This window comes from Salvelinus fontinalis, chromosome 8 (assembly GCF_029448725.1).
Source record: "Salvelinus fontinalis isolate EN_2023a chromosome 8, ASM2944872v1, whole genome shotgun sequence".
Taxonomy (NCBI): Eukaryota; Metazoa; Chordata; class Actinopteri; order Salmoniformes; family Salmonidae; genus Salvelinus; species Salvelinus fontinalis.
The window spans coordinates 30367669-30394729 of record NC_074672.1 but is presented as its reverse complement, the minus strand read 5'-3'; the positions used below and the strand labels follow the sequence as shown (position 1 = coordinate 30394729).

The 27061-nt window shown below is 44.5% G+C and overlaps 2 protein-coding genes across 6 annotated transcripts in view; one reads left to right on the top strand and one right to left on the bottom strand.

The window, feature by feature from the left end:
- Positions 1 to 1085, top strand: part of LOC129861086 (poly(rC)-binding protein 4-like) — a 60795-nt gene extending 59710 nt beyond the window's left edge. For all 3 annotated transcript variants that reach the window (XM_055932192.1, XM_055932193.1, XM_055932194.1), the window contains exon 14: positions 49 to 1085. In XM_055932192.1, coding sequence (XP_055788167.1) covers positions 49 to 406 — 358 coding nt within the window. In that variant the 3' untranslated portion in view covers positions 407 to 1085. The remainder of the gene's footprint in view (positions 1 to 48) is intronic.
- A 13673-nt stretch (positions 1086 to 14758) lies between these two features.
- LOC129861085 (dedicator of cytokinesis protein 3-like) overlaps positions 14759 to 27061 on the bottom strand; it is an 80470-nt gene continuing 68167 nt past the window's right edge. For 2 of the 3 annotated variants that reach the window (XM_055932190.1, XM_055932191.1), the window contains exons 38-54: positions 26869 to 27017; positions 26237 to 26323; positions 25229 to 25333; positions 24675 to 24816; positions 24411 to 24577; positions 24192 to 24278; positions 20776 to 20955; positions 19953 to 20036; positions 19715 to 19831; positions 19491 to 19612; positions 19245 to 19383; positions 19083 to 19164; positions 18807 to 18919; positions 18501 to 18585; positions 18244 to 18360; positions 18024 to 18106; positions 14759 to 17922 (exon numbers count right to left, since the gene is read on the bottom strand). In XM_055932190.1, coding sequence (XP_055788165.1) covers positions 17254 to 17922; positions 18024 to 18106; positions 18244 to 18360; positions 18501 to 18585; positions 18807 to 18919; positions 19083 to 19164; positions 19245 to 19383; positions 19491 to 19612; positions 19715 to 19831; positions 19953 to 20036; positions 20776 to 20955; positions 24192 to 24278; positions 24411 to 24577; positions 24675 to 24816; positions 25229 to 25333; positions 26237 to 26323; positions 26869 to 27017 — 2528 coding nt within the window. In that variant the 3' untranslated portion in view covers positions 14759 to 17253. Of the gene's footprint in view, positions 17923 to 18023; positions 18107 to 18243; positions 18361 to 18485; positions 18586 to 18806; positions 18920 to 19082; positions 19165 to 19244; positions 19384 to 19490; positions 19613 to 19714; positions 19832 to 19952; positions 20037 to 20775; positions 20956 to 24191; positions 24279 to 24410; positions 24578 to 24674; positions 24817 to 25228; positions 25334 to 26236; positions 26324 to 26868; positions 27018 to 27061 lie in introns of all 3 variants that reach the window. The other variant, XM_055932189.1, reaches the window with a different exon arrangement.

The following is a 27061-nucleotide window of genomic DNA, read 5'->3' as shown; positions in this document are numbered from 1 at the left end:
TTCTATTCTATCGAAAGCCACTCGTCCTCTACTCTTCTCTCTCCATAGTTTAGAGACAGCTAAATCCACGGCCCAAGCAGCGCCCATGGCCTCCCCCAACATGGCTGACCTCAACATGGCCTTCACCCAGCCCGTCTCCCAGGCCACCTCCCCCCACTCCGCCTCCACCCTGGCAGCCATGAGTGCCCTCTCCCCAACCCCCGTCATGGGCCACCCCTACGGCGTTCTGCCCTTTTCTAGCCTGCTAGGGGTCAAGTCTGTCCCCTTCCTGACTCTCTCTAGCCCCACGCCCCAGGTCGCTGTCACCGCAGCCCCCTCCCACACCACCCTGGCAGCCTACACTACCAAAATCTCCTCAGCCAACTGCATCAAGAAACCCGACAGACAGAAGTTCGCACCCTACTGATGCTACATGCTACACCAGGCTAGTCTCAGCCTTCTTCTGGATGAAGGACAGCTTTCTATAATGGCTCCATCTCCAGTTACACCCTATTCCCTACATAGTGCACTATATGGTGAATAGGGTGTCATGTCAGATGTTCATCCACTCACGCCATATCTGCTGCCAGAGATGGTCTTGACTTTATGATTCACCACATGGAAGAAAGGATAACTATCATAAGGTATACTATACATTACATATATAGATGATTTGTGAGTTCCCCATGAAATTATGGACTGCTTTCACCTCCACTTCATTGTACTGTTATTTATCACTAATAAAGGGCACAGTCCTAACTTGGGAAATGCACTAACTTGGATTTTCATGTAAATCATGCACTGATGTGATGGTATGTTTTTGTCTCTCAAGTTAGGAATAGGCCCAAAAGTATTTATCCTTCAGTAAGTTTATAAATTATACTCTGATGCGGATGGATGCTCACTGTATGATGCTTTTATACAATGTCTATGTTTGCTTCTTGAAGTTTTTAAGAAAATCTGTAAGTGCTTGGGAGGAAAAAGTTAAGTGTTTTCTGCTATAGGAATCTAATGTTGAGTGTTATGTTTGTTATGTTTGAAATGTGCAACTTGTTTTATTTATGTATATTGATTTGTTTATTAAACTTTTTTTTTCTTGAAATGGCTGCAGGTTTGAGTCTCCCTTTAAATTTGACCTTTGTCCATTTTAAAGGGGAAATCTGCAACTTCTTTGTCGCCTGTGGACACGAGATGAAATGCTCAATCAATGAACGAGAACACACACACTCAAAATCAAATGTAAGCCAATCAGCGCGCTTCAAACATATTGCACAATACATGAAACAACCCAAAGAGTGTCTTTCTTTCTTTTAGAGATAAGTCATCTATTTGAAACCACAGTGAAGACTGCACTTGTAAAGCCACTTTGAAAATACACATCATATTAAAAGTGACGCAACACCAGTTCTCCTCCTGCCAGCTTATTTTTTATTTTCCCCTAGCTGTCACGAGCCGGTGGGTGGCACGTCATTCCAAATGGCAGGTTTTATGAGGGATGCTCTTCACATCATAGTGCTCTTTGTCCCCGAACAATAACTGCAGTGTGAGGCAGGCAGGCTCCTCCACAACCCCACTGGAGCAGAGGGCTCCGCCTGCATTCACAAATACAGGGCACACACACAGAGTTACTATATACACACACACTGTGTGCGCACACTCAGATGCTGAACCCACACACTGTGCGTAAACACACACATTCTGATACTGAACACACACACACACTCAGACACTGTGTCCACACACACAAAAGCACACACACATGCTCAGATCCTACACACACACACACACACAGTAACTGACGCTCAGAGACGAAGGTAAGGGAGAGAGAGTATGGAAGATAAGGGAACATGCAGTGACAGCATCAACATGCACCACAGCATCGTCATCCTCTGGAGAGAAAGCCAGCCTTATTTCCTTCCACTCTTAGAAGACCTCAGTGGGAACGACAGGAGGCCTTGACAGCAACGTGTCCTTGCTGTTGCCATAGATATTCACTTACATGTGGTCTCAGAGGCATGCAACAATATTACCCTTTCACCAGACTTTGACATCACAACAGCGGAATTTCTATGCTAAATATGCAAGGGTCGTTAGAGTTTTCAAATTCTGTCTCTTTACACCTCTGATATGAAGGAGCTTTTGTTAGTGTGGGCTGAGTTGCCTACTGTAGAAAAGGATATCTCCCTCCCTCTCTCTCTGTCTCTCCCTCCCTCTCCCTCGCTCTCTCTGTGTCTCTTTCTCTCCTCTTTACTGCCTAATGCAGCTCCCTGAAAAAAGGTCCTAAAATATCCATGCCCTCAGTAGGGGTCTCTGTACCTCCCGCATCTCTCTCGCTCTCCCTCTTTCTTCTCCCCCCTCTCTCTCTCTCCTCACTCAAACCCTCTTTATTTTCCTCTCTCTCATCCTCTTACTAAGATCTCTCACTACACATAATTACACAAAACATCTATTCATACATACGCTGAAGGCAAAACATGATTATATTGTGTTATCTACAGTATCTAATGTTTATCAGACACGATTCTATCTTTGATTATGTTTACATCCCAACACTCTACATCATCAACAAACATTGAAAATGTATTTCATACAGTATACTCTGTACATTTGCCTAGATATGAATGAGAAAGCACAGGAGCAATACGTTCCCTCATACACTTGTGCCACCTGCAGGAACAAGTGCACATAGCACCATTGAATTCACTGTACCTTCTGCTACAGTACATAGCCTAATTCCGTTTGATCTCTCTCTCAAGCATTTGAAACAGCAATGCAAGTCCTAGTGAGAATTTCCAGGCAGATTGTAGTGACCTTGAGTGGAAAGGCGTTTGTCATTTCCCTTTCATGTTCTAGGGTCTGCTATGGACCCAGAGGCCTGACGTGAACCTTCTCATGTCTGCTATAACACACACACACACATACTTTCTTATGATTGCGCAACGCACACAGGCAGTATGGGTGGAACAGGAGGTTGGTAGCACCTTAATTGGGGAGGACGGGCTTGTGGTAATGGCACAAGTAAAATCAGTGGAATGGTGTCAAATGCATCAAACACATGGTTTGATACCATTCCATTTGCTCCGTTCCAGACATTATTATGAGCCGTCCTCCCCTCAGCAGCCTCCACTGATGGGCGGCTATAACCGCTGTGTAGTTGTTATCACAAAAGCATAACCACCACCAAATGGAATCATCATCACAAAAGCACCACCATCACAAAAATGGCATCATCATCACAAAAGCATCAATGACAGCTTTGCCTATTTATCAGAGACCTGACAGATTCTCCACTGTTCCTGCAAACACAAAGCATAGCAAACTTTAAAAGGTGAATGGAGTTGAGTAGCTAAGGACATTTCCACTAACATCTTGCTTTATGCAAAGCAAATTTTTTGCATGTCCAATAGGAGAGTTCCGATGTCGTTTTGCATAGGCTACTGGTCAGCTTGAACTTGAGACAGAGACTGCATTTTCTTGAGCAACATTGGATGTACAACATTCATATACCACACCTTTACAAAGGCCTTAAATTACAGATAACGGGTTGCTGTTTCTGTTAGTCAATAGTCAATAAAAATGTTTTCCAAAATGATTATGGATAGCAGCTCTTATTAAGTTGCTGATTAAATTAAAGAATGACATATGATGGAAACTTGTCCGCAACGACCCATTAAAGTATTACGTATACATTGATGTATAAGTCAGTTTTCCCCAATCTGTCCCTTGGAGACGCCTAGGGTTGCACATCTTTTTACCAGCCCACCATGAGGCAGTGTGCTAGTGCTGTGACATTGATTAGAGAGGCCTTAGCTGGTACTTCCTACATGTAAAGTGGCTGTCATTTTCCTTCTGTACTCATTGCATGGGAACAAGCTTAATAATCTTCCACTGAAGAAGAAAAGCTGGGCGCTTCTGTGTTAAAGTCGACCTGAGCATACACAAGTAGTTAGTAATTTCTAAATTAAACTATGTTCAGAATTATCCAATCTATATGTTGGAGTTCCAAATCAAATCAAATGTTATTTTTCACATGCCAAATAAAACAGGTGTAGCCCTTACCGTAAAATTGTTACTTACTGTCACGCTTGTTGAAATGAGTGGACCAAGGCGCAGCGTGCGTAGAGTTCCACATTATATTTAATAATGAAACTTACAACCAAAACAACAAAGAATATAACAAATGTGCAGTATTGCAGTGCTCAAGGCAACTATCCAAAACCAAGATCCCACAAACAATAGGTGGGAAAAGGCTGCCTAAATATGATCCCCAATCAGAGACAACGATAGACAGCTGCATCTGATTGGGAACGATACCAGGCCAACATAGAAAACAAAAAAATAGAATGCCCACCCTAATCACACCCTGACCTAACCAAATAGAGAAATAAATGGATCTCTAAGGTCAGTGATAGTGCCCCCCCCAAAGGTGCGGACTCCAGCTGCAAAACCTGACCTCTATAGGGGAGGGTCCGGGTGGGCACGCAGCTCCGGTGCGGGATGTCGACCCCGCTCCGCTCGCGGATCCGCCAACTTAGGTGGCGACTCTGGTGCGGGGATCGTTTCCGGAAGCTCCGGACCGTGGATCGTCGCCAGAGACTCCGGACCGTGGATCGTCACCGGAGGAACCGGGCCGTGGATCGTCGCCGGAGGAAACGGACTGTGGATCGTCGCCGGAAGCTCCGGACCGTGGATCGTCGCCGGGGACTCCGGACTGTAGATCGTCGCCGGGGACTCCGGACCGTAGATCGTCGCCGGGGACTCCGGACCGTAGATCGTCGCCGGAGACTCCGGACCGTAGATCGTCGCCGGAGAGTCCGGATTGGGAACCTTCGCTGAAGGCTCCGGACTGGGAACGGTCGCTGGAGGCTCTGGACCTTGGATTGTCTCTGTAGGCTCTGGGCCATGGATCATCACTGGAGGCTCCGGGCCATGGATCCTCACTGGAAGCTTCGGGCCATGGATCTTCACTGGAGGCTCAGGGCCATGGATCATCACTGGAGGCTCAGGGCCATGGATCATCACTGGAGGCTTCGGGCCACAGACCGTCGCTGGAGGCTCTGGACTGCAGACTGTCGCTGGAGACCTAGTGCGTGGAGCTGGCACAGGACGTACCGGGCTGGGGAGACGCACAGCAGGCCTGGAGCGTGGAGCCGGCGCAGGATGTACTGGACCTTGGAGGTGCACTGGAGTTCTTGAGCGTAGAGCTGGCACAACGCGTCCTGGACAAATGACCACCTTCACACGGCAAGTGCGGGGAGCTGGCATAGGACGCACTGGGCTGTGAAGGCGCAATGGGAACACAGTGCGTAGAACCGGCGCAGGATATACTGGACCCTGAAGGCGTACTGGAGACCAGGAGTGCTGAGCCGGCACAACCCGTCCTGGACAGATACCCACTTTAGCACGACAAGTGCGGGGAGCTGGCACAGAATGCACCGGGCTGTAGAGGCGAACTGGAAACATGGTGCGTAAAAACCGGAAAACATGGCACCTGAACAGTGACCAACTCTACATGGTGAGTACAGGGAGTTGGTTCTGGTTCCCACCTTGGCTCTGCCAACCACCCCGTGTGCCCCCCCAAAACAATTTTCTTGAGGCTGCCTCTCGGGCTTCCGGCATGGCCGCGAACCCCGGTGTCGTTGTTGTTGCTCCTTCGCTGCCTCCGCCTGCTTCCATGGCAGGCTTCTGTCTCCTGCCATAATCTCGTCCCACGTCCAAGATGTCCTCCACTCCTGGCTTTCCTCCCAGGCCCAGGATCCCTGCTCCTCCTGGGCACGCTGCTTGGTCCGTGGGTGGTGGGATCTTCTGTCACGCTTCTTGAAATGAGTGGACCAAGGCGCAGCATGCATAGAGTTCCACATTATATTTAATAATGAAATTTACAACCAAAACAACAAAGAATATAACAAACGTGCAGTATTGCAGTGCTTAAGGCAACTATCCAAAACCAAGATCCCACAAACAACAGGTGGGAAAAGGCTGCCTAAATATGATCCCCAATCAGAGGCAACGATAGACAGCTGCCACTGATTGGGAACCATACCAGGCCAACATAGAAAATGAGAAATTAGGATGCCCACCCTAATCACACCCTGACCTAACCAAATTGGGAAATAAAAGGATCTCTAAGGTCAGGGCGTGACACTTACAAGCCCTTAAAACTGCAATGTTGGTTAAGAAAATAAGAGTTAAGAAAATATTTACTAACTGAACTAAAAAAACAATACACAATAAAAGAACAATGACAGGGCTACATACAGTGGGTGCAATGTGCGGGGGTACAGGTTAGTCAAGGTCATTTGTACATGTAGGTAGGCTTTATTTCAAAAGTTTAACTTCTTATGGCTGCAGGGGCAGTATTGAGTAGCTTGGATGAAATGTGCACAGAGGTGCCCAGAGTAAACGGCCTGCTCCTCAGTCATAGTTGCTAATATATGCATTTTATTAGTATTGGATAGAAAACACTCTGAAGTTTCTAAAACGGTTTGAATTATGTCTGTGAGTATAACAGAACTCATATGGCAGGCAAAAACCTGAGAAACAATCCAATCAGGAAGTTGAAACTCTGAGGCTGGTGGATTTTCAACCAAGCTCCCATTGAAATTACAGCGAGATATGGATGAGTTTTCACTTCCTACGGCTTCCACTAGATGTCAACAGTCTGTAGAAATTTGTCTGATGACTCTACTGTGAAGGGGGGACGAAGGAGACAGGAATGAGTCACCACTGCCATGAGGTGACCATTCTTTGACCATGCGCGTTCACATGAGAGGGAGCTCCGTTCCATCGCTCATCTGAAGTCAATGTAATTCTCCAGTTGGAACGTTATTCAAGATTTATGTTAAAACATTCTAAAGATTGATTAAATACATCGTTTGACATGTTTCTACGGACTGTTACGGAACTTTTGGACATTTCGTCAGGTTTTAGTGAACGCGCTTCCCTGACATTGGATTTGTATACCAAACACGCGCCAAAAATTGCTTTTTGGACATAAATGATGGACAAAACCAAACAAAACGGACATTTCTTGTGGAAGTGGGAGTCCTGGGAGTGCATTCCGACGAAGATCAGCAAAGGTAAGTGAAGATTTATAATGCTTTTTATGAGTTTTGTTGACTGCACAATTTGGGCGGGTAACTGTATTGCTTGCTTTTGTGACTGCTGTTTTCAGATGATTGAATATTGTGTTTTGCCGTAAAGCTTTTTGAAATCTGACACAGCGGTTGCATTAAGAACAAGTGTATCTTTAATTCTATGTAAAACATGTATCTTGTAGCATTTAGCATTTCTGAACATGGCACCAATGTAAAAGGAGGTTTTTGGATATAAATATGAACTTAATCGAACAAGACATATATGTATTTTGTAACATGAAGTCCTATGGGTGTCATCCGATGAAGATTATCAAAGGTTAGTGATACATTTTATCTCTATTTGTGCTATTTGTGACTCCTCTCTTTGGCTGGAAAAATGGCTGAATTTTTCTTTGAGTTGGTGGTGACCTAACAATCGTTTGTGGTGCTTTCGCTGAAAAGCCTATTTGAAATCGGACACTTTGGTGGGACATCAAGATTACCTTTAAAATGGTATAAGATACATGTATGTTTGAGGAATTTTAATTATGAGATTTGTGTTGTTTGAATTAGGGTTAAGGTTAGGGTTAGGTGAAGGGTTAGGTATAAGGGTTAGGTGAAGGGTTAGCTAAAAGGCTTAAGGTTAGGGTTAGGTGAAGGGTTAGGTATAAGGGTTAAGGTTAGGGTTAGGTGAAAGGTTAGCTAACATGCTAAGTATTTTCAAAGTAGCTAAAAGTAATAAGTAGTTGAAAAGTTGCTAATTAGCTAAAATGCTAAAGTTGTCCGTGATGAGATTGAAACTCGCAACCTTTGGGTTGTTAGAAGTTTGCGGAATACACCCGACCAACCACCCTACTTTTGTTTTTGCCTTAAGTAACCATCTGTCTTATGTAACCATACCAAACGTGTCCTGATTTACATACAGAATATTATACGAAATGTTCTGAGACCAGGTTGTGCACAGAGACTCTTTCAAGTGGTCAAATCAGAATGCCTACTCATTCAAAAACTGGAAGCAAGGACAACCTCAATTCAAAGTGACCCACAAATGTGTTGCGTCTTCTACAGACACATGGCAATGGGAAGTTGATGTGAAATGTCATACCCATGGTGCCCTCTGTATGATGAACAGATACAGTATGTAGTGAGAGTGAAGCTAACTCCTCTGTGACCATGACTTATCTGGCTTTGTTAGAGGCAATTTTACAGCAGATCCTGGAGAAAATGACAGAGAAGAGGTGTCAAGATGCCAAACTGAGTTGGAAAAGGCAGCCAGGCAGAGAAGTCTTCATGGAGGAGAAGGAGAATGAGATAAGAGGGAAGAACATAGATGTTATTAATCTCCTTCTCTCTATTCTGATGGGGGATCTAGTATAAATTTTGTATTGAATATATCGTGAAATGTGTACCATGAAGGGGCAATCTGCAGTTGCTACATCCACTTTTGGACAATTAATTATATGTACCTATTGATTCCTGAAGAATATAACGTGTAAATGCCTCATGAGCTTATTTCAACTGCCATACCCCATCAGAACCCAAAATATAAGCTTGTTTTACTCCAATGTTTGTAAGCAAAGTAGATGTAAATAAACACTGTATAGCCTCAAACCATGGCTAAAACTATCATATTGATATCATGGATGGTCAATCCTTGCATCCATAGCTCTGTCTATGAATTTGAGAGTGGTTACATATTCTCCAGTACCATTCCTCAGCTTTTTACCGAAACAGGGGCGGGGAGTGGCTTTGTTGTTGTTTCAACTGGTCATTGCTGCTTTAACAAATATAAAAAACCTTTACATCATGTACCTTTACATAATGTATTGATCAATTTTATAGGTGGAGATTGTGGAGAAGCTAGGCCTATAACTTTCCTCCACTGACTGTGCACAGTTCACAAGACATCTCTAAGCGGCAGCCGCAGTAATTTATTTATAAAATGTTTTAGTTAACCCTTGTTTTCATTGTCTTGTCTAATATGACCATTAAAGCAAGTTGCATTTATATATATGGAATAAATGATCAATAATGTATATTTAAAACATAAAGAGAATTTAAAATGCATTCTATGTTGTGGAAATGTTCTTGTTTAAAAACTTCTTGTCAATAGGGGGGGGCGCTGTTTTCACTTTGGAAAAAATCGTGCCCAAATGAAACGGCCTCGTACTCTTTTCTAGATCATACAATATGCATATTATTATTACTATTGGATAGAAAACACTCAGAAGTTTCTAAAACTGTTTGAATTATATCTGTGAGTAAAACAGAACTCATTTTGCAGCAAACTTCCATACAGGAAGTGAAAAATCTGAAAACGAGGCTCTGTTTCAGGGCCTGCCTATTCAACTGGCTTTTATTTATCGATATGCATGCACTTCATACGCCTTCCACTAGATGTCAACAGGCAGTGGAAGGTGGAATGGGGTGTCTAGCTTGATCTGAGGCCAAACAAGAGCTTTTGGAGTGACAGGTCCGGAATTGTCTTTGTCTTCGAAGGCGCGCGGCGGAGCTCGACATTGTGTTCTGAAAAGCGTTTGGTATACACGGCGAATATCTCCGGCTCTGATTTTATTTGATACATATGCTAATAACATCATAAAGTAGGTTTTTTCAACCGAGTTTTATCAGTTTATTCAACGTTTATTGGGACTTTTGGAGTTTTCCGTTCTTTGCGTCAAGAGAGAATGGGAATGTTAGCAACCTTGGCTAGCATTGTGGCGCGAATTCGACAGAAGAAATGGACATTCTAAAACCAAACAGCGATTTATTCTGGACCAAGGACTCCTTGTACAACATTCTGATGGAAGCTCAGCAAAGGTAAGAAAACATTTATGATGTTATTTCGTATTTCTGTGTAAAATGTTGACTCCTATTCTCCGCCGTTTTGGTGAGCGCTGTCTCACAATAACGCAAGCTGTATTATGTGTTATGGTAAAGTGTGTTATGGTAAAGTTATTTTTTTAAATCTAACACAGCGGTTGCATTAAGAACCAGTGTATCTTTCATTTGCCATACAACAAGTATTTTTATGTAAAGTTTATGATGAGTTCTTTGGTCAGATTAGGTGAGTGTCCAAAATATCTCCGGAGATTCTGGTGAATCGATGCTACGTATTCACAATGTATAACCAGGATTTGTAGCTCTAAATATGCACATTTTCGAACAAAACACAATTGTATTGTATAACATGATGTTATAAGACTGTCATCGGATGAATTTGTTCAAGGTTAGTGATTAATTTTATATCTTTTGCCGGTTTTTGCGAAAGCTACCTTTGCGGTGAATAAATGTGTTTGTGTGTTTGGCTATTGTGGTAAGCTAATATAATTCTATATTGTGTTTTCGCTGTAAAACACTTAAAAAATCGGAAATATTGGCCGGATTCACAAGATGTTTATCTTTCATTTGCTGTATTGGACTTGTGATTTCATGAAAATTATATTATACGATATCCCTGTCCTGTTAGGCTAGGCTTTGCTAGTCAGCTTTTTTGATGAGGAGGATCCCGGATCTGGGATGGGTATTAAGTAAAGGCTTTAGATGTAATCATGTGACTTATTTACCTGGGGTGCGTTTAGTTTGCTTCAGCCTTTGTAACGTTGTGATGTTTTGTAGCCAACTGAACAGCACGTTTTCCCAAAACGGTACGCACCGTTCTTCAACAGTCTTTGAGCAAAGATTATCTATTATATTGACAAGATATTCAAGAGATCGCTCTAAGGGGAAGGGGAAGTATGTCCTCTACTATGGAAGGTGAGATCAGGTGGGAACATTCTAGCCAATCAGAGGGCAGATACCTGTGTGAACAGGAGTTACAACTAAGTTGTTTTTCTCAAAGTTGCCGGATTGCCACTTGCATCCACTTATATCAGTACGTTTGTAACAGCCTAAATATTACAAAACTTCTATTTGATCAAACAAGCCTCACGTAATTCAACACTCTCATAGACTTCCAAAAAAAGGGCTTCTCTCACTTGGACAGAGTTTGGGCAGAGTAAATACTCTGCCTTCGCCTCATCCTCCCTGCTTTGAGGTACGTTTCCTCCAGTGAATTATATATACACATTGGTTTGGTCTCATTTTGTGTGTGTGGCATGTGCAATATGGGTGTGACCATTTGAAATCGCAAAACTCAGGCAGCACACCATACGGTAATCACCCTCTGGGCCACCATAATAAAGTTTTTCAACTGTTCATTCGGTACAGTACCGTTTCCGTTGAGAGGGAGGACATGATGAGTATGTAATAGATTCTCCCTAGGTATGTTGTCGGAGCAGTTGCCTCTCCCTCGCATACAACCTGGCGCACTTGGGACAACTTTAGACATTCCTGTTTTGAGTCAGACCACAGGGAGGAGGTCAGAGGCTTAGCAGTGTGGTGCCAGGACAACAACCTCTCCCTCAAAGTCAGTAAGACCAAGGATCTGATCATGGACTGTAGGAGAAAGAGGGGAGAGCACGCCCCCATCCACATCGACAGGGCTATTGTGGAGCTGGTCGACAGCTTTAAGTTCCTTGGCGTCCACATCACTTAACATGGTCCAAACACACCCGCACGGCAGCACCTCTTCCCCCTCTTGAGGCTGAAAAAATTTGGCATGGGCCCTCAGATCCTAAAAAAGTCATACAGCTGCACCATCTAGAACAGGGGTGGGCGGTGGAATTGCCATGCCAAGCGGTGATGCATCCAGTCAAGATGTTCTACTATAGATCAGGGGTGGGGAACTCCTTGAGGGCCTGATTGGTGTCACAGTTCTGCCCCAACCTCAGCTAACACACCTGACTCCAATGATCACTTAATCATGATCTTCAGTTTAGAATGCAATTTGATGAATTAGCTGTGTTTGCTAGGGATGGAGAAAAAAAGTGTGACACCAATCAGGCCCTCAAGGAGTTCCCCACCCCTGATCTATAGTAGAACATCTTGACTGGATGCATCACCGGTTGGCATGGCAATTCCACCGCCATTGACCGCAAAGCGCTACAAAGGGTGGTGCAGACAGCCCACTACATCCCTGCGGTTGAGCTCCCTGCTTTCCAGAACCTCTATATCAGGTGGTGGAAGGCCCCTAAAATTGCCAAAGACTCCAGCTACCCAAGCCATAGACTGTTCACTCTGCTACCATCTGACAAATGGTACCAGAGTATATCTATCCCAGTCTGATCTCCCCACATGCTTCAAGATGTCCACCATTGTTCCTGTACCCAAGAAAGCAAAGGTAACTGAACTAAATGACTATCGCACCGTAGCACTCACTTCTGTCATCATCAAGTGCTTTGGGAGGCTAGTTAAGGATCATATCACCTCTACCTTACCTGACACCCTAGACCCACTTCAATTTGCTTATCGTCCTCAGACGATGCAATCGCCATTGCACTGCACACTGCCCTATCCCATCTGGACAAGAGGAACACCTACGTAAGAATGCTGTTCATTGACTATAGCTCAGCCTTCAAAGCCATTGTACCCTCCAAGCTCATCATTAAGCTTGGGGCCCTTGGTCTGAAACCCGCCCTGTGCAACTGGGTCCTGGACTTCCTGACGGGCCGCCCCCAGGTGGTGAAGTTATGAAACAACACCTCCACTTCGCTGTAAGCATTTCAATGTTTGGTCTACACCTGTGACAAATAAACTTTGATTTGATTTGATCCTCAACACAGGGGACTTCAGGAAACAGCAGAAGGAGCATGTCCCTATCCACGTCAACGGGACCGCAGTGGAGAAGGTGGAAAGCTTCAAGTTCCTTGGCGTACACATCACTGACAATCTGAAATGTTCCACCCACACAGACAGTGTGGTGAAGAAGGCGTAACAGCGCCTCTTAAACCTCAGGAGGCTGAAGAAATTCGTCTCGGCCCCTACATTTTTACAGATACGCAATTGAGAGCATCCTGTCAGGCTGTATCCCCACCTGGTAGGGCAACTGCACTGCCCACAAACGCAGGGCTCACCAGAGAGTGGTGCGGTCTGTCCAACGCATCACTGGGGGCACACTGCCTGCCTTCCAGGACACCTACAGCACCCAATGTCACAGGAAGGCCAAAAAGATCATCAAGAACATCAACCACTCGAGCCACTGCCTGTTCACCCCACTATCATCCAGAAGGCGAGGTCAGTACAGGTGCATCAAAGCTGGGACGAGAGACAGAAAAACAGCTTCTATCTCAAGGCCATCAGACTTTTAAATAGCCTTAACTAGCCGGCTACCACCCGGTTACTCAACCCTGCACCAGGCTGCTGCCCTAAATACATACAGTTCGTACAGTGTTCAGACCACTTCTTCCACATTTTGTTACTTTACAGCCTTATTCTAAAATTGATTAAATAAATAAAAATCTCAGCAATCTACACACAATACACACACAATACACCACAATGACATTTTTTTAAAAATGGAAATCAATTATTTACATAAGTACTTAAAGCCTTCGCTATGAGAATCGAAATTCAGCTCAGGTGCATCCTGTTTCCATTGATCATATTTTATGTTTAGACAACTTCATTGGAGTCCACCTGTAGTAAATTCAAATTCTTGGACATGATTTGGAAAGACACACACCTGTCTATATAAGATCCCACAGTTGACAGTGCATGTCAGAGCAAAAACCAAGACATGAGGTCAAAGGAATTGTCCATAGAGCTCCGAGATAGAATTGTGTCGACTTACAGATCTGGGGAAGGGTAGCAAAACATTTCTGGAGCATTGAAGGTCCCCAAGAACACAGTGACCTCCATCATTCTTAAATGGAATACGTTTGGAACCACCAAGACTCTTCCTAGAGCTGGCCGCCTGGCCAAACTGAGCAATCAGGGGAGAAGGGTCTTGGTCAGGGAGGTGACCAAGAACTCGATGGTCACTCTGACAGAGCTCTAGAGTTCCTCTGTGGAGGTGGGAGAACCTTCCAGAAGGACAACCATCTCTGCAGCACTCCACCAATCATGCCTTTATGGTAGAGCGACCAGATGGAAGCCACTCCTCAGTAAAAGGCACATGACAGCCCACTTGGAGTTTGCCAAAAGTCACCTAAAGGACTCTCAGACCATGAGAAACAAGATTCTCTGATCTAATGAAACCAAGATTGAACTCTTTGGCCTGAATACCAAGCGTCAAGTCTAGAGGAAATCTGGCACCATCCCTACGGTGACGCATGGTGGTGGCAGCATCATGCTGTGGCTATGTTTTCAGCGGCAGGGACTGGGAGACTAGTCATGGTCGAGGCAGAGATGAACGGAGCAAAGTACAGAGAGATCCTTGACAAAAACCTGCTGCAGGACCTTAAACTGGGGTGAAGGTTCACCTTCCAACAGGACAAGGACCCTAAGCACACAGCCAAGACAACGCACGAGTGGCTTTGGGATAAGTCTCTGAATGTCCTTGAGTGGCCCAGCCAGAATCCGTATTTTAACCCGATCGAACATCTCTGAAAAGACCTGAAAATAGCTGTGCAGCAACGCTCCCCATCCAACCTGACAGAGCTTGAGAGGATCTGCAGAAAAGAATAGGAGAAACTACCACACTTGTACACTCATCATTTGCTACTGCTACTCTTATTTTACTCGTATTATTATCCGGATGCCTAGACACTTTACCCTGCCTTTGTGTATATATCTGCCTCTGTCAAATTCCATTCCCAGCCAAACATACTGCCAATCATTGTTGCTATTTTCCACAGAGCAGCAAGCAATGGAAATGACAGAGATGAGGATGATAAAAGATTGTCTTTAATGTTTGGCATTGTTAATGAATCCATACCACAGCAGTTATGGGAGTAGGCAAACCACTTTTACAACCAAACACTGTTTGATCATGCTAACACCATATGTACAAGAAAGCACATTGAAAAGTGTATAAAGTATTTATATTTGAAGACGAAGTCAACAATGCAGACAACCACAGTCTAATGGATTGGTCTTCTTTAAACATTGATTATAGATATTCATCAATTATATCCATTTCTGGAGTAGATGTATTTACACAAAACAACAATACACTTATTTTAGGGGAGTCTGCAATAATTCTCAAAAATATTTCACAATACCGCTGTATGTACAGTAACATAATTTATATTGAACAATTCTATTGTACCTATATTTGATTGAGTATCACACTTCTCAACATCAGCTTGCCCCTACACCTGATATTCATCTTATTTAATCTATAGCTCTGCTGTTCCATACTAATTCCACTGCTAAACATACCCTGCATCCTTTCATGGTACTTCAGTGAAAAACGTCAACACTGATGAACCTGCATACAAAAATAGATGTTGTCTGATCAGTGGAGAACCTGATTTACAAGAACACAAAACCAAGCATTTACCTGCAGAAAACGACTGTGTGAAACAAAGAGCTGTCGTTGGAACAATGACCTCCACTTTCCAATCCACTGGGGTTACATCTCGTAACTGTCTGTACCTTCATTCCCCAAGGAGATCAAACTCATGGTCCTGTCTGAGCTTCTCATACTCATCTTCTATACACAAACATGTCCATATTGCAGATCAGGGTGAAGAGGAGATGCAGGCAGAAAGTATTACTGTAGCACCACATCGTCAACCAAGGCAGGACAAAACAGATGTCACACATTGATATTATCTGCTTTGTTCGGAGAGTGTTGAGAAAGTGACGAGAAAGGAGAGCTGTCATTTTCATGAGTGTCTCAGAACCAGTCAAGTGAGTTGTCTGAGCGAGAGATTGATACTGCAATTCAGTGCACTTAAGGCAGGTGGGTGGAGGGGGGTGCGCAGAGGGTGTGGGGGTGAGTAGAACAGGTAAGATGTACTGTAAATCAGACAGAAGCAATGTCATTGCCATCAGTCCGTTTACACACGGTCCATATTTAGTACTTGTTGGTTGACATTGGCCTGAAACATATAGAGGCAGAGAGAGGGTGTGATACTGGTTTTCTGAGTATAGTTAGTCCAATAGGTGATTGAGGTACTGTTAAGTCGTTATTCTTCGTTACTTCTCCTCTTACTGCATCTTAGTCTCCATCACCATCTACTTTCAGGGATCAATCCAGTCCTATTGGATCCAGCTCAACCTATGCAACTGAAATTGGAACTCACTGTTGTTCCAGCACCTGACAATTTTACCCCTTCCTTGTACTCCTCCCAAGGATTGATCAGATCTGTCAGTCAGAGAACACTCATGCTCCTCTCATGAGATATTTCTATCTGGCACACAAAAGATGAGAAGACTGGAATAGAGACATAACTTAAATATAAATGCACTTGAACAGAAAATAAGACCTGCCACTTGTGGAATACAAATAGCACATATTGTTTAAATACATTCCCATTGGTTTTCCATACGTACCGTAAGGATGAATACTCCTAAACTGAGGTTTATATGTCCTTTGAGGTTTGGGTTGAGAACAGCGACCCTGGTCAAACAACAGACTTGCTTTCAATGAGAACCAGGTATCAGAACAGAGTATTGGAGAATGCCATATGGTGAAGGACTAAACAGTGTTTTGTAAAAAAAGAGCATGGAAAGTGTACGTGAAAACCCCATACATACTGTAGCAAAGCTATGGAAATAATAGGTTAGATATATGTAGCATTGAAAGCAGAAAAGACAACATCACTTTACTAAGAATATAACTTTCTGTAGGTGCCTTTTGTTGTGGAAAAGAGGGGAGGTCCTTTCGGAGTTTGTATCGTTTGATCATGTTGATCGAGATCGTCATGTTTCACAAAACGGCTGTATATTGTTCTCAAATGAAAAAAAACTAAACATGCTCACATACTAGTTGTAGAAGAGTGTACAATCAATATTAATTTAAACAAAGTCATTATTATCGGTCACACTGTCCAACAGATAATATTTCCCTTATTAATTCCTATGAGGCTGCTTCCTCCATTCAGAATCAGACCGTCTGAATACAGTGAGAAGAGTGAGGGCGTATCTCAATAGTCTAAAGTGGATTCCTCTCCTTGTTTCCTCCCCTTTACCTGTACTGATATGAAAACATGGGATGGATGTAAGCATGAAAGAAATATAGTCAATGACTACAATGTATTTGCATGATTCCACAGCCCATGATCTTTCACATCAATGCAGCTGAAGGAAAGGAGACAGGGAGTCACTTCAGACTATTTAGATGCACCGAGGTGACTGAAATCTCCAAGAGGCCCAGAACTTTAGTACTATAATATAATAGACTATTAAGATGAAGCCAAAGATGGTCTCCTCATGGTGTCTCCTCGTGTTCCTCGCTGATGCACTGCTCCCATGCAGCCTTAGCTTGCTCCTCTCTGTGGCTGTGGGGGGAGTGGAAGATCCTACGAGGCAGGGGGATGGGCTGGGGCAACAGAGAGCTCAGGTCCTCCTCAGGGATGCACCCCTCCCTCAGGTAGGGCTTGGGGGGCACAGCCGGGGGTTGGGGGCGCCGGTAAGGAATGCGGTGGGGGCCGTGGAGTGGTACCTGGTGGTGGGTGGGCCCGTGGGAGTGAGGGTGGGGGTGACCGTCAAGGCCGGCCGGTTGGGGGTGAGACTGGGGGTGGGAGTGACCGTCGAGGCCGGCTGTTTGGGGATGAGAGTGGGGGTGGGAGTGAGGGTGGAGGTGTGAGACAGGGTTGCGGTAGTGGAAGGGTCGGACCTGGTCGAGGGACTCTGCTTCTGGCCCGCTGCAGTGGATGTGGAGGTAAGGAGAGTCCAAGTACTCATCAGGGGTCCACAGGTGGCTGGGGACGGGCTCCATGGCATCATTTCGCACGGGGGGATCAGGGTACTGGCCCCCAAAGTTACTCTCACTCAGAGAGGAGACGCCACTGCTGGCACTGCCCGAGAGGGTGGAGTTACTGCCCCCCAGGGCTGACTGAGGACTGGTAGGGGAGCCTGGTATGGGGTGGAGAGGAGACTAGATAAAGAGAGAGAGGAAGATACGAAATGAGTTGACATCTGTTGACCAAGTTAAGAGGATAGCATTATTTACTGCTGCAGTATGCATGACTCTTTAACCTTTCTGAGAGAGCGAATGGGCAGTGCTGGGGGTGGGTCACTGTTCTGGTGGTGGAACGCATCAAAGTGCATCAGGAAGTGACCTAGAGAGAGGAAGTAAAAACGTTCACATCAGAATAAACTTCCCATGTACTTTAGAAAACCTCCTATCTAGTGTACATGACAGCTAAGGGACTCTTACCCATAAATAAGGTGTATATTATGACATGATTGTTCTTACCTGGTGGGAAGGACCTGGGCGGGACGGGGGGCATGATAACACTAGGTCCCTGGATGTAGGGTACTGTCTCCCTACCCTCCCCATCTAGACTCCAGCTGCTGGGGGCACTAGGGAACACTGGGGGAACACCAGAAAACCACATGTTCACTACAGAGCTAGGAAATCCTCCTACTGTATGTGTAGTTGTGTCCTACTTAGCTCAACACTAGAGAAAAGCATCATTAACCAATATTACCACATACATTCAGTATACTTGCCTTTCTCTGGCAAGCCCATGTGAGGGTCAATGCATGGCTTACAGGGGCTCACTTGTTGGAGTAAGGCACGCTGCAGATTGTTGCTCTGCAAACCGAGAGACAACAGAGGCTAAAGATAAGGGTAAAGTAGAAGAACAAACCGTATGCTCTGTAGTCTCAGTACCAGTATATTTCTGCTTCGGGCCAATTTGCTGCTCCAATGCTTCAGTGAACTAACTGTCTTCTTCTCCTTAAATAACTAATGCAGCAATGTCGTCAGTCCATTTGGCAGCAGTAATTGAATGGTTTTGCCTGTAACGTCAGTACCTGTCCGTTGTCAGTCATGCTGTAGTACATGGTGTTGTTAGTTCTCTGGTGAGGGGGCAGCAGAATCATCACCTCCCGGTTGTTTTTGGTTTTATCCGGTAGGGACGGAGAGCCTGGGGGAGGGAGGGGGATAGGACAGGTCTGCTGTAGACTGTATGGACAACAGAGACCTACTGATAAACACTGGATATACACTGACTGACAGTTATAGTCACAACTGTGAATTAGCATGTTTCCTAAATAAAATACTTACTTTCTGGTGCAGGAGTCACTCACCTCTAGCGCTGGAAGGGGTGGAGTTGATTATCTGGGAGGAGGTAGAGCGAATGGAGCTCAGACTGGAGGAGGAGGGGCTTGGCTGGAAAATAAAACATCTGTTCAAACGTATTTCAAAATGTACAAAACTTGCGTGTGTGTATGCGTGCATGTTAAACCCACCTGCATGTGTGCTGTATCCTCAGGGGGCTCTCCCATCAGGCCATCTGTCAGGATGACCAAGTTTCCTCCCGCCTCGCTGGAGGTGTGAGAAGAGAGGGAGGAGGAGGACTGGCGGATAGAACCTTGCAGGTTCATAGGGCTAAAATAGAGGGAGAGAGAGAGAAAATCATGTTTTAAAAGGTGGTCACATTGAGATTACTGTAACATCTCTTTCTCAAGTGAAACCTGGTATAATGTGTGACTGACCTGTGTCTGTGTATCAGACGAACGCTCTCTGGGCTCATGTGGCTGTGAGTGGTCAGGATGCCTCTGGGAGAGTTGACCCCTGTGTAGGCCGCTGGCAACCCCTGTTGGGCCACATATAAAGACTGCTCTGAATATTTACACTGACTACGCACACACGCACGTACACACGCACGCACACACACACACACACACACACGAACAGAAGAGCATGTAGAACCACTTACCTGGTGTAAACCAGCCCTCATCATGTGGAACTGATCTATCAGCTTTTTGTGCAGAGGACGCATTTCTGGGTGCACCAACTTCTCGTGGACAGCCAGCCCCACTCCAAGGATGTGAACCTGTGACAATGAAACAACATGTAGGAAAGAGAGAACATATGGTTTATCTGTCCTCTATACCCATGTACACTGTATGGACCCTTGACCAGTGGGCAGTGAGGAGCTAAGAGTTGCGTCTGACCTGTTCCTGCATCAGGTCATTTAGCTGAGCTATCCTCTCTGTGTCCTCTGGTTGACTGTTGATGTACTCCTTATCAAAGAATGCCTGTGGAGGAGGAAGATGGGATATGAATGAGTTACAAGGCATACTCCAAGTCGATATTCACATAATAATAATAATAATAATAATATGCCCACAAATTGGGGAAACAAACATTCTTTCCTATTAGCCCCTATTGTAAAAGAGCCAACTTGGTCGTAGATTTTTTTGTTGTACAGAAAGAACAAAACATGCCGAAAAGCTGCTGTGTTGTTCAATGTACATGAAGCCAGGTCAAAAATCTCGACCAATGGTTCGAATGCTCCCACATAGGGAAATAGAGCCTGCAAGAAGAGCCCTGTGGCTTCAAGCTATTCGGTGTGGGAAATGGAGGGACGCTGTGTCGAAGTAGACTGCACGTATCTATGTGTGTGGAAAACATTTCACCACAAGTAAGACATTTAACTTGTTTAGTACAGTCCGTTTGTAACTCCACTCAGTCCACTAGCTGCAGTATGCTACAAATACTGCATCCAAAACAACACCTTTTTTTACTGCAGTAATTTTGCAGTGTAACTACAGTTAGAGTTCAGTACAACTGTACTTCAACTGCAGTACACTGCAGTTATTCTGCAATTACAGTATCCAAAATACTACAGTCGACTGCAGTAACTGCACTTTTACTGCAGTTTCAAAACCTGCCTGGTTTCCCCACAGGCGGGCAGGGTCGCAACGTTCTATCGAATACCAACTGGGTCTATAGCAGATAACACTGAATGTTCCCTCCATCCTTCTCTGTCAGTACCTCCTGGTATCTGGCGATGCCCCCGTTGACTGCAGCGTCTATGACCCCGTTGAGCAGCATGCTGAGGGGGTTGATGTTGCCATGGTGCTGCCGGTGCTGGTACTGGCTGATCAGGGTCCGCAGCTCCTGGGTCTTATTCTCCACCACGTAGATGGCATTCTCCAGAGGGCTCACCTCCACCTGAACACACACACATAGATTTTAATCCATAATGACACTCACGAGAGAGAGACAAACACAAATGATGCACTCGCTTGCATCATCTCCCTAAGGAGTCTGATGTCACAGTTTGAGACGACAGTATGAGACGACAGCCTATGAGATGACAGCATGAAACGACAGTATGAGACAACAGAAGCCAATGAGACGTCAGTATGAGACGACAGTATGAGACGACAGTATGAGACGACAGTATGAGACGACAGAATGAGACGACGTTTGAGATGACAGTATGAGACGATAGTATGAGATGACAGTATGAGACGACAGTATGAGACGATAGTATGAGACGACAGTATGAGACGACAGAATGAGATGACAGTTTGAGACGACAGTATGAGATGACAGTATGAGACGACAGTATGAGATGACAGTATGAGACGATAGTACGAGACGACAGTATGAGACGACAGAATGAGACGACAGTTTGAGACGACAGTATGAGATGACAGTATGAGACGATAGTATGAGACGATAGTATGAGACGACAGTATGAGACGACAGAATGAGACGATAGTATGAGATGACAGTATGAGACGATAGTATGAGACGACAGTATGAGACGACAGAATGAGATGACAGTTTGAGACGACAGTATGAGACGACAGTATGAGACGACAGTATGAGACGACAGTATGAGACGACAGTATGAGACGACAGAATGAGACGACAGTATGAGACGACAGTATGAGACGACAGAATGAGACGACAGTATGAGACGATAGTATGAGATGACAGTTTGAGACGACAGTATGAGATGACAGTATGAGACGACAGTATGAGATGACAGTTTGAGACGACAGTATGAGACGATAGTATGAGATGACAGTTTGAGACGACAGTATGAGATGACAGTATGAGACGACAGTATGAGATGACAGTATGAGACGACAGTATGAGAAGACAGAATGAGACGACAGTATGAGACGACAGTATGAGACGACAGTATGAGACGACAGTATGAGATGACAGTATGAGACGACAGTATGAGATGACAGTATGAGACGACAGAATGAGACGACAGTATGAGATGACGTTTGAGATGACAGTATGAGACGATAGTATGAGATGACAGTTTGAGACGACAGTATGAGACGACAGTATGAGACGACAGTATGAGATGACAGTTTGAGACGACAGTTTGAGACGACAGTATGAGACGATAGTATGAGATGACAGTTTGAGACGACAGTATGAGATGACAGTATGAGACGACAGTATGAGATGACAGTATGAGACGACAGTATGAGAAGACAGAATGAGACGACAGTATGAGACGACAGTATGAGACGACAGTATGAGACGACAGTATGAGACGACAGTATGAGATGACAGTATGAGACGACAGAATGAGATGACAGTATGAGATGACGTTTGAGATGACAGTATGAGATGACAGTATGAGAAGACAGAATGAGATGACAGTTTGAGACGACAGTATGAGATGACAGTATGAGACGACAGTATGAGATGACAGTATGAGACGACAGTATGAGACGACAGTATGAGACGACAGTATGAGACGACAGTATGAGACGACAGAATGAGACGACAGTATGAGACGACAGTATGAGACGACAGTATGAGACGACAGAATGAGACGACAGTATGAGACGATAGTATGAGATGACAGTTTGAGACGACAGTATGAGATGACAGTATGAGACGACAGTATGAGATGACAGTTTGAGATGACAGTATGAGACGATAGTATGAGACGACAGTTTGAGACGACAGTATGAGATGACAGTATGAGACGACAGTATGAGATGACAGTATGAGACGACAGTATGAGAAGACAGAATGAGACGACAGTATGAGACGACAGTATGAGACGACAGTATGAGACGACAGTATGAGATGACAGTATGAGACGACAGTATGAGATGACAGTATGAGACGACAGAATGAGATGACAGTATGAGATGACGTTTGAGATGACAGTATGAGACGACAGTATGAGATGACGTTTGAGATGACAGTATGAGATGACAGTATGAGAAGACAGAATGAGATGACAGTATGAGACGATAGTATGAGACGACGTTTGAGACGACAGTTTGAGACGACAGTATGAGACGACAGTATGAGACGACAGTATGAGACGACAGTTTGAGACGACAGTTTGAGACGACAGTTTGAGACGACAGTATGAGATAACAGTATGAGACAACAGTATGAGACGACAGTATGAGACGACAGTATGAGACGACAGTTTGAGACGACAGTTTGAGACAACAGTATGAGATGACGTTTCAGATAACAATATGAGACGACAGTTTGTGACAACAGTATGAGATGACGTTTGAGATGACAATATGAGACGACAGTATGAGATGACAGTTTGAGACGACGTTTGAGACAACAGTATGAGACAACAGTATGAGACGACAGTTTGAGACGACAGTTTGAGACGACAGTATGAGATGACGTTTGAGATAACAATATGAGACGACAGTTTGTGACAACAGTATGAGATGACGTTTGAGATGACAATATGAGACGACAGTATGAGACGACAGTATGAGACGACAGTATGAGACGACAGTATGAGACGACAGAATGAGACGACAGTATGAGACGACAGTATGAGACGACAGTATGAGACGACAGTATGAGACGACAGTATGAGATGACAGTATGAGACGACAGAATGAGATGACAGTATGAGATGACGTTTGAGATGACAGTATGAGACGACAGTTTGAGACGACAGTTTGAGACAACAGTATGAGATGACGTTTCAGATAACAATATGAGACGACAGTTTGTGACAACAGTATGAGATGACGTTTGAGATGACAATATGAGACGACAGTATGAGATGACAGTTTGAGACGACGTTTGAGACAACAGTATGAGACAACAGTATGAGACGACAGTTTGAGACGACAGTTTGAGACAACAGTATGAGATGACGTTTGAGATGACAGTATGAAATGACAGTTTGACAATATGACAATATGAGACGACAGTATGAGATGACAGTTTGAGACGACGTTTGAGACAACAGTTTGAGACAACAGTATGAGATGACAATTGAGACGACAGTATGATGATGACAATTTGAGACGATAGTATGAGACAACAGTTTGAGATGACAGTATGAGACAACAGTTTGAGATGACATCATGAGATGACAGCAAGAGATGACAATAGCCTATGAGACGACAGTATGAGATGACAGTGCTCCTCACCAGTTCTCTCCTCTCCACCTCAGCCCAGCGGGAGATTCCAGGGAGGGGACGAGACAGAATCAGGGTGGTTCTCTCAATCCACAGGCTCTGAAAACACACACATAAAACACTGAATCACCTTCTGTATAGTATATAGACAATATAATTACCTTCCATTGTCATTCATTCTATTTAGACCTACAAAGCAACAACTTGGACATAAAAGACACACACACATACTCTGAACTCATTCTCCCTGTCCTTGGGTCCCTTGTGGAAGGGTCTGTCGTAGTGAAAGCGAGTGACATTGTTGATGCGGTAGAAGCTCTTGATCCTCTCTGGGACGTGCTCCAGCTGAGGCACGTCAGTAATGTCTGACACTGGGGTCACCGCATAGATCTGCAGGTCTGAGGCCACGTGTTAAGGTAAACATAGCCAAATAGGCTGACAGTTGAGTTGACACACACACACACACACACACAGATCATGGTTAGGTTAGGATACACTGAGCATCACTCTGTAGGAGGGCGTCATCTGGTTGGTTGGGGTGCTGCATGGCAATGGCCTGTGGGAATTCTCCCAGCATCCTTTGCTGGAAATCCTCAAGTCGTTCATAGTCATAACCCCGGCACACAAACTCCTTATTCTGGAGAGAAGAGTTGTCATCCAATTGATAGGTACAAAAAAATAGCAAATAGATAAAAGATCCTGCGTGCGTGCGTGCGTGCGTGCGTGCGTGCACATGTTTTAACTATACTTGTGGGGATCAGATGTCCCTACAAAAACAAAAGTCCCCACAAGAATAGTAAACAAACAAATTGGACCAATGGGGGACATTTTGTTAGTCCGCACAAGGTCAAATGTTATTCTAGGGGGTTTAGGGTTAAGGTTAGAATTAGAATTATTGTTAGGGTTAGAATTAGGAGTAGGAGCTAGGGTTAGGTTTGGGGTTAAGGTTAGGTTTTGGGTTTAAGGTTAGGGTTAGGGTATAGGAAAACCACAAGGTTAGTTAAACAAGACAATGTGCGTGCGCATGCGTGTGTGTGTGTTCATCTCACCCTGAGGAAAAAAGGAAACTTCCTGCCATAGAAGCCCATCCTGAAGAACTCTGGTTCAATCCTCTGCTGTTCTATGATGTTGTCATAGTACGCAGCTTCCATTTTCTATAAAGACAAAAATACTTGATTCAACCCTCAGAGAGCGTCTTGATCTTTCTCAGCAACACACATCAACGAGGTTCCCTTGATGACAAAGTGGTCATAATGGTTTTGATATTTTGTCAGTGTATTGCAATGTAAATATATTTCCACAACGTGAGGACAATAAAATATTGATATTATATTCCATTCCTTTCTATTTACTTTCCATCTTTGTGATGATGAGTAGTGACTGGGAGAGAAAGTAATGGCTCTGATGCAACAATTTTTTTAAAGAGACAGGGAGAACACAGAGAGACAAGGGGAGAATAAGAGAAAGAAAGAAAGAGAGAGCCAGAGAGAGAGAGAGAGAGAGAGAGAGAGAGAGAGAGAGAGAGAGAGAGAGAGAGAGAGAGACAGAGAGAGAGAGACAGAGAGAGAGCCAGAGACAGAGACAGAGAGAGAGCCAGAGAGAGAGAGAGAGAGAGCCAGAGAGAGAGAGAGCCAGAGAGAGAGAGAGCCAGAGAGAGAGAGAGAGAGAGAGCCAGAGAGAGAGAGAGAGAGAGAGCCAGAGAGAGAGAGACAGAGAGAGACAGAGAGAGAGAGACAGAGAGAGACAGAGAGAGAGAGACAGAGAGAGAGAGAGAGAGAGAGCCAGAGAGAGAGAGAGAGACAGAGAGAGAGAGAGAGACAGAGAGAGAGAGAGAGAGAGCCAGAGAGAGAGAGAGCCAGAGAGAGAGAGAGAGAGCCAGAGAGAGAGAGAGAGAGCCAGAGAGAGAGAGAGAGAGACAGAGAGAGAGAGCCAGAGAGAGAGAGCCAGAGAGAGAGCCAGAGAGAGAGCCAGACAGACAGACAGACAGACAGACAGACAGACAGACAGACAGACAGACAGGCAGGCAGACAGGCAGACAGGCATACAGGCAGACTCACCCTTATCCAGCTCAGACTCTGGTAATCATATAAGGTTTCATACTGGAAAGCCAGTTCCCGACAGAGTGATATTCCATATTCCCAACACTGGAAAGTGACAGAGACAGAGCTCTCATATGGAATCTCTCATTATAGGTATACAATATCATGTCTATGGAATATCAATCTCAGGAGGTTTTGAAGGGAAATCATGACACATGCAGAAGTGCTTAGACTTGAGATTTTGACTTGAGATGTATATCCATTTGGGACTTTATCAAATAAAATGATGGTTTAATTTGGGCCAAATTCAAGGATCTCACATTTAAGTACTACCTGAAGTGGCTAGACAAAGCCTTGCACTTCCTTTGTTGAATTACTTATTTTTACTTGTTTTAGTTTGACTTGTATTTTTTTGCTTGACCTGACTTAGCGTGACTTGTTTTAGCTTGACTTGTTTTAGCTTGACTTGTTTTAGCTTGACTTGTTTTAGCTTGACTTGTTTTAGCTTGACTTGTTTTAGCTTGACTTGTTTTAGCTTGACTTCTTTTAGCTTGACTTCTTTTAGCTTGACTTCTTTTAGCTTGACTTCTTTTAGCTTGACTTCTTTTAGCTTGACTTCTTTTAGCTTGACTTCTTTTAGCTTGACTTGCCTTTCCCTTGTTGAAATAGTGGAGGACTTTGCGACTGAGGCCCTCCTTGCGTTGCCACTCGCTCTGTGTGGGGTAGTGGAGGAACTCTCTGAGGGGGCGGTCCTCCCAGTGCAGCAGCTCCCAGTACAGAAGCAGGGTGAACGCTGCCTCTGTTGGTGGGGAACACAAAGGTCATCACAATTCACCACATTGA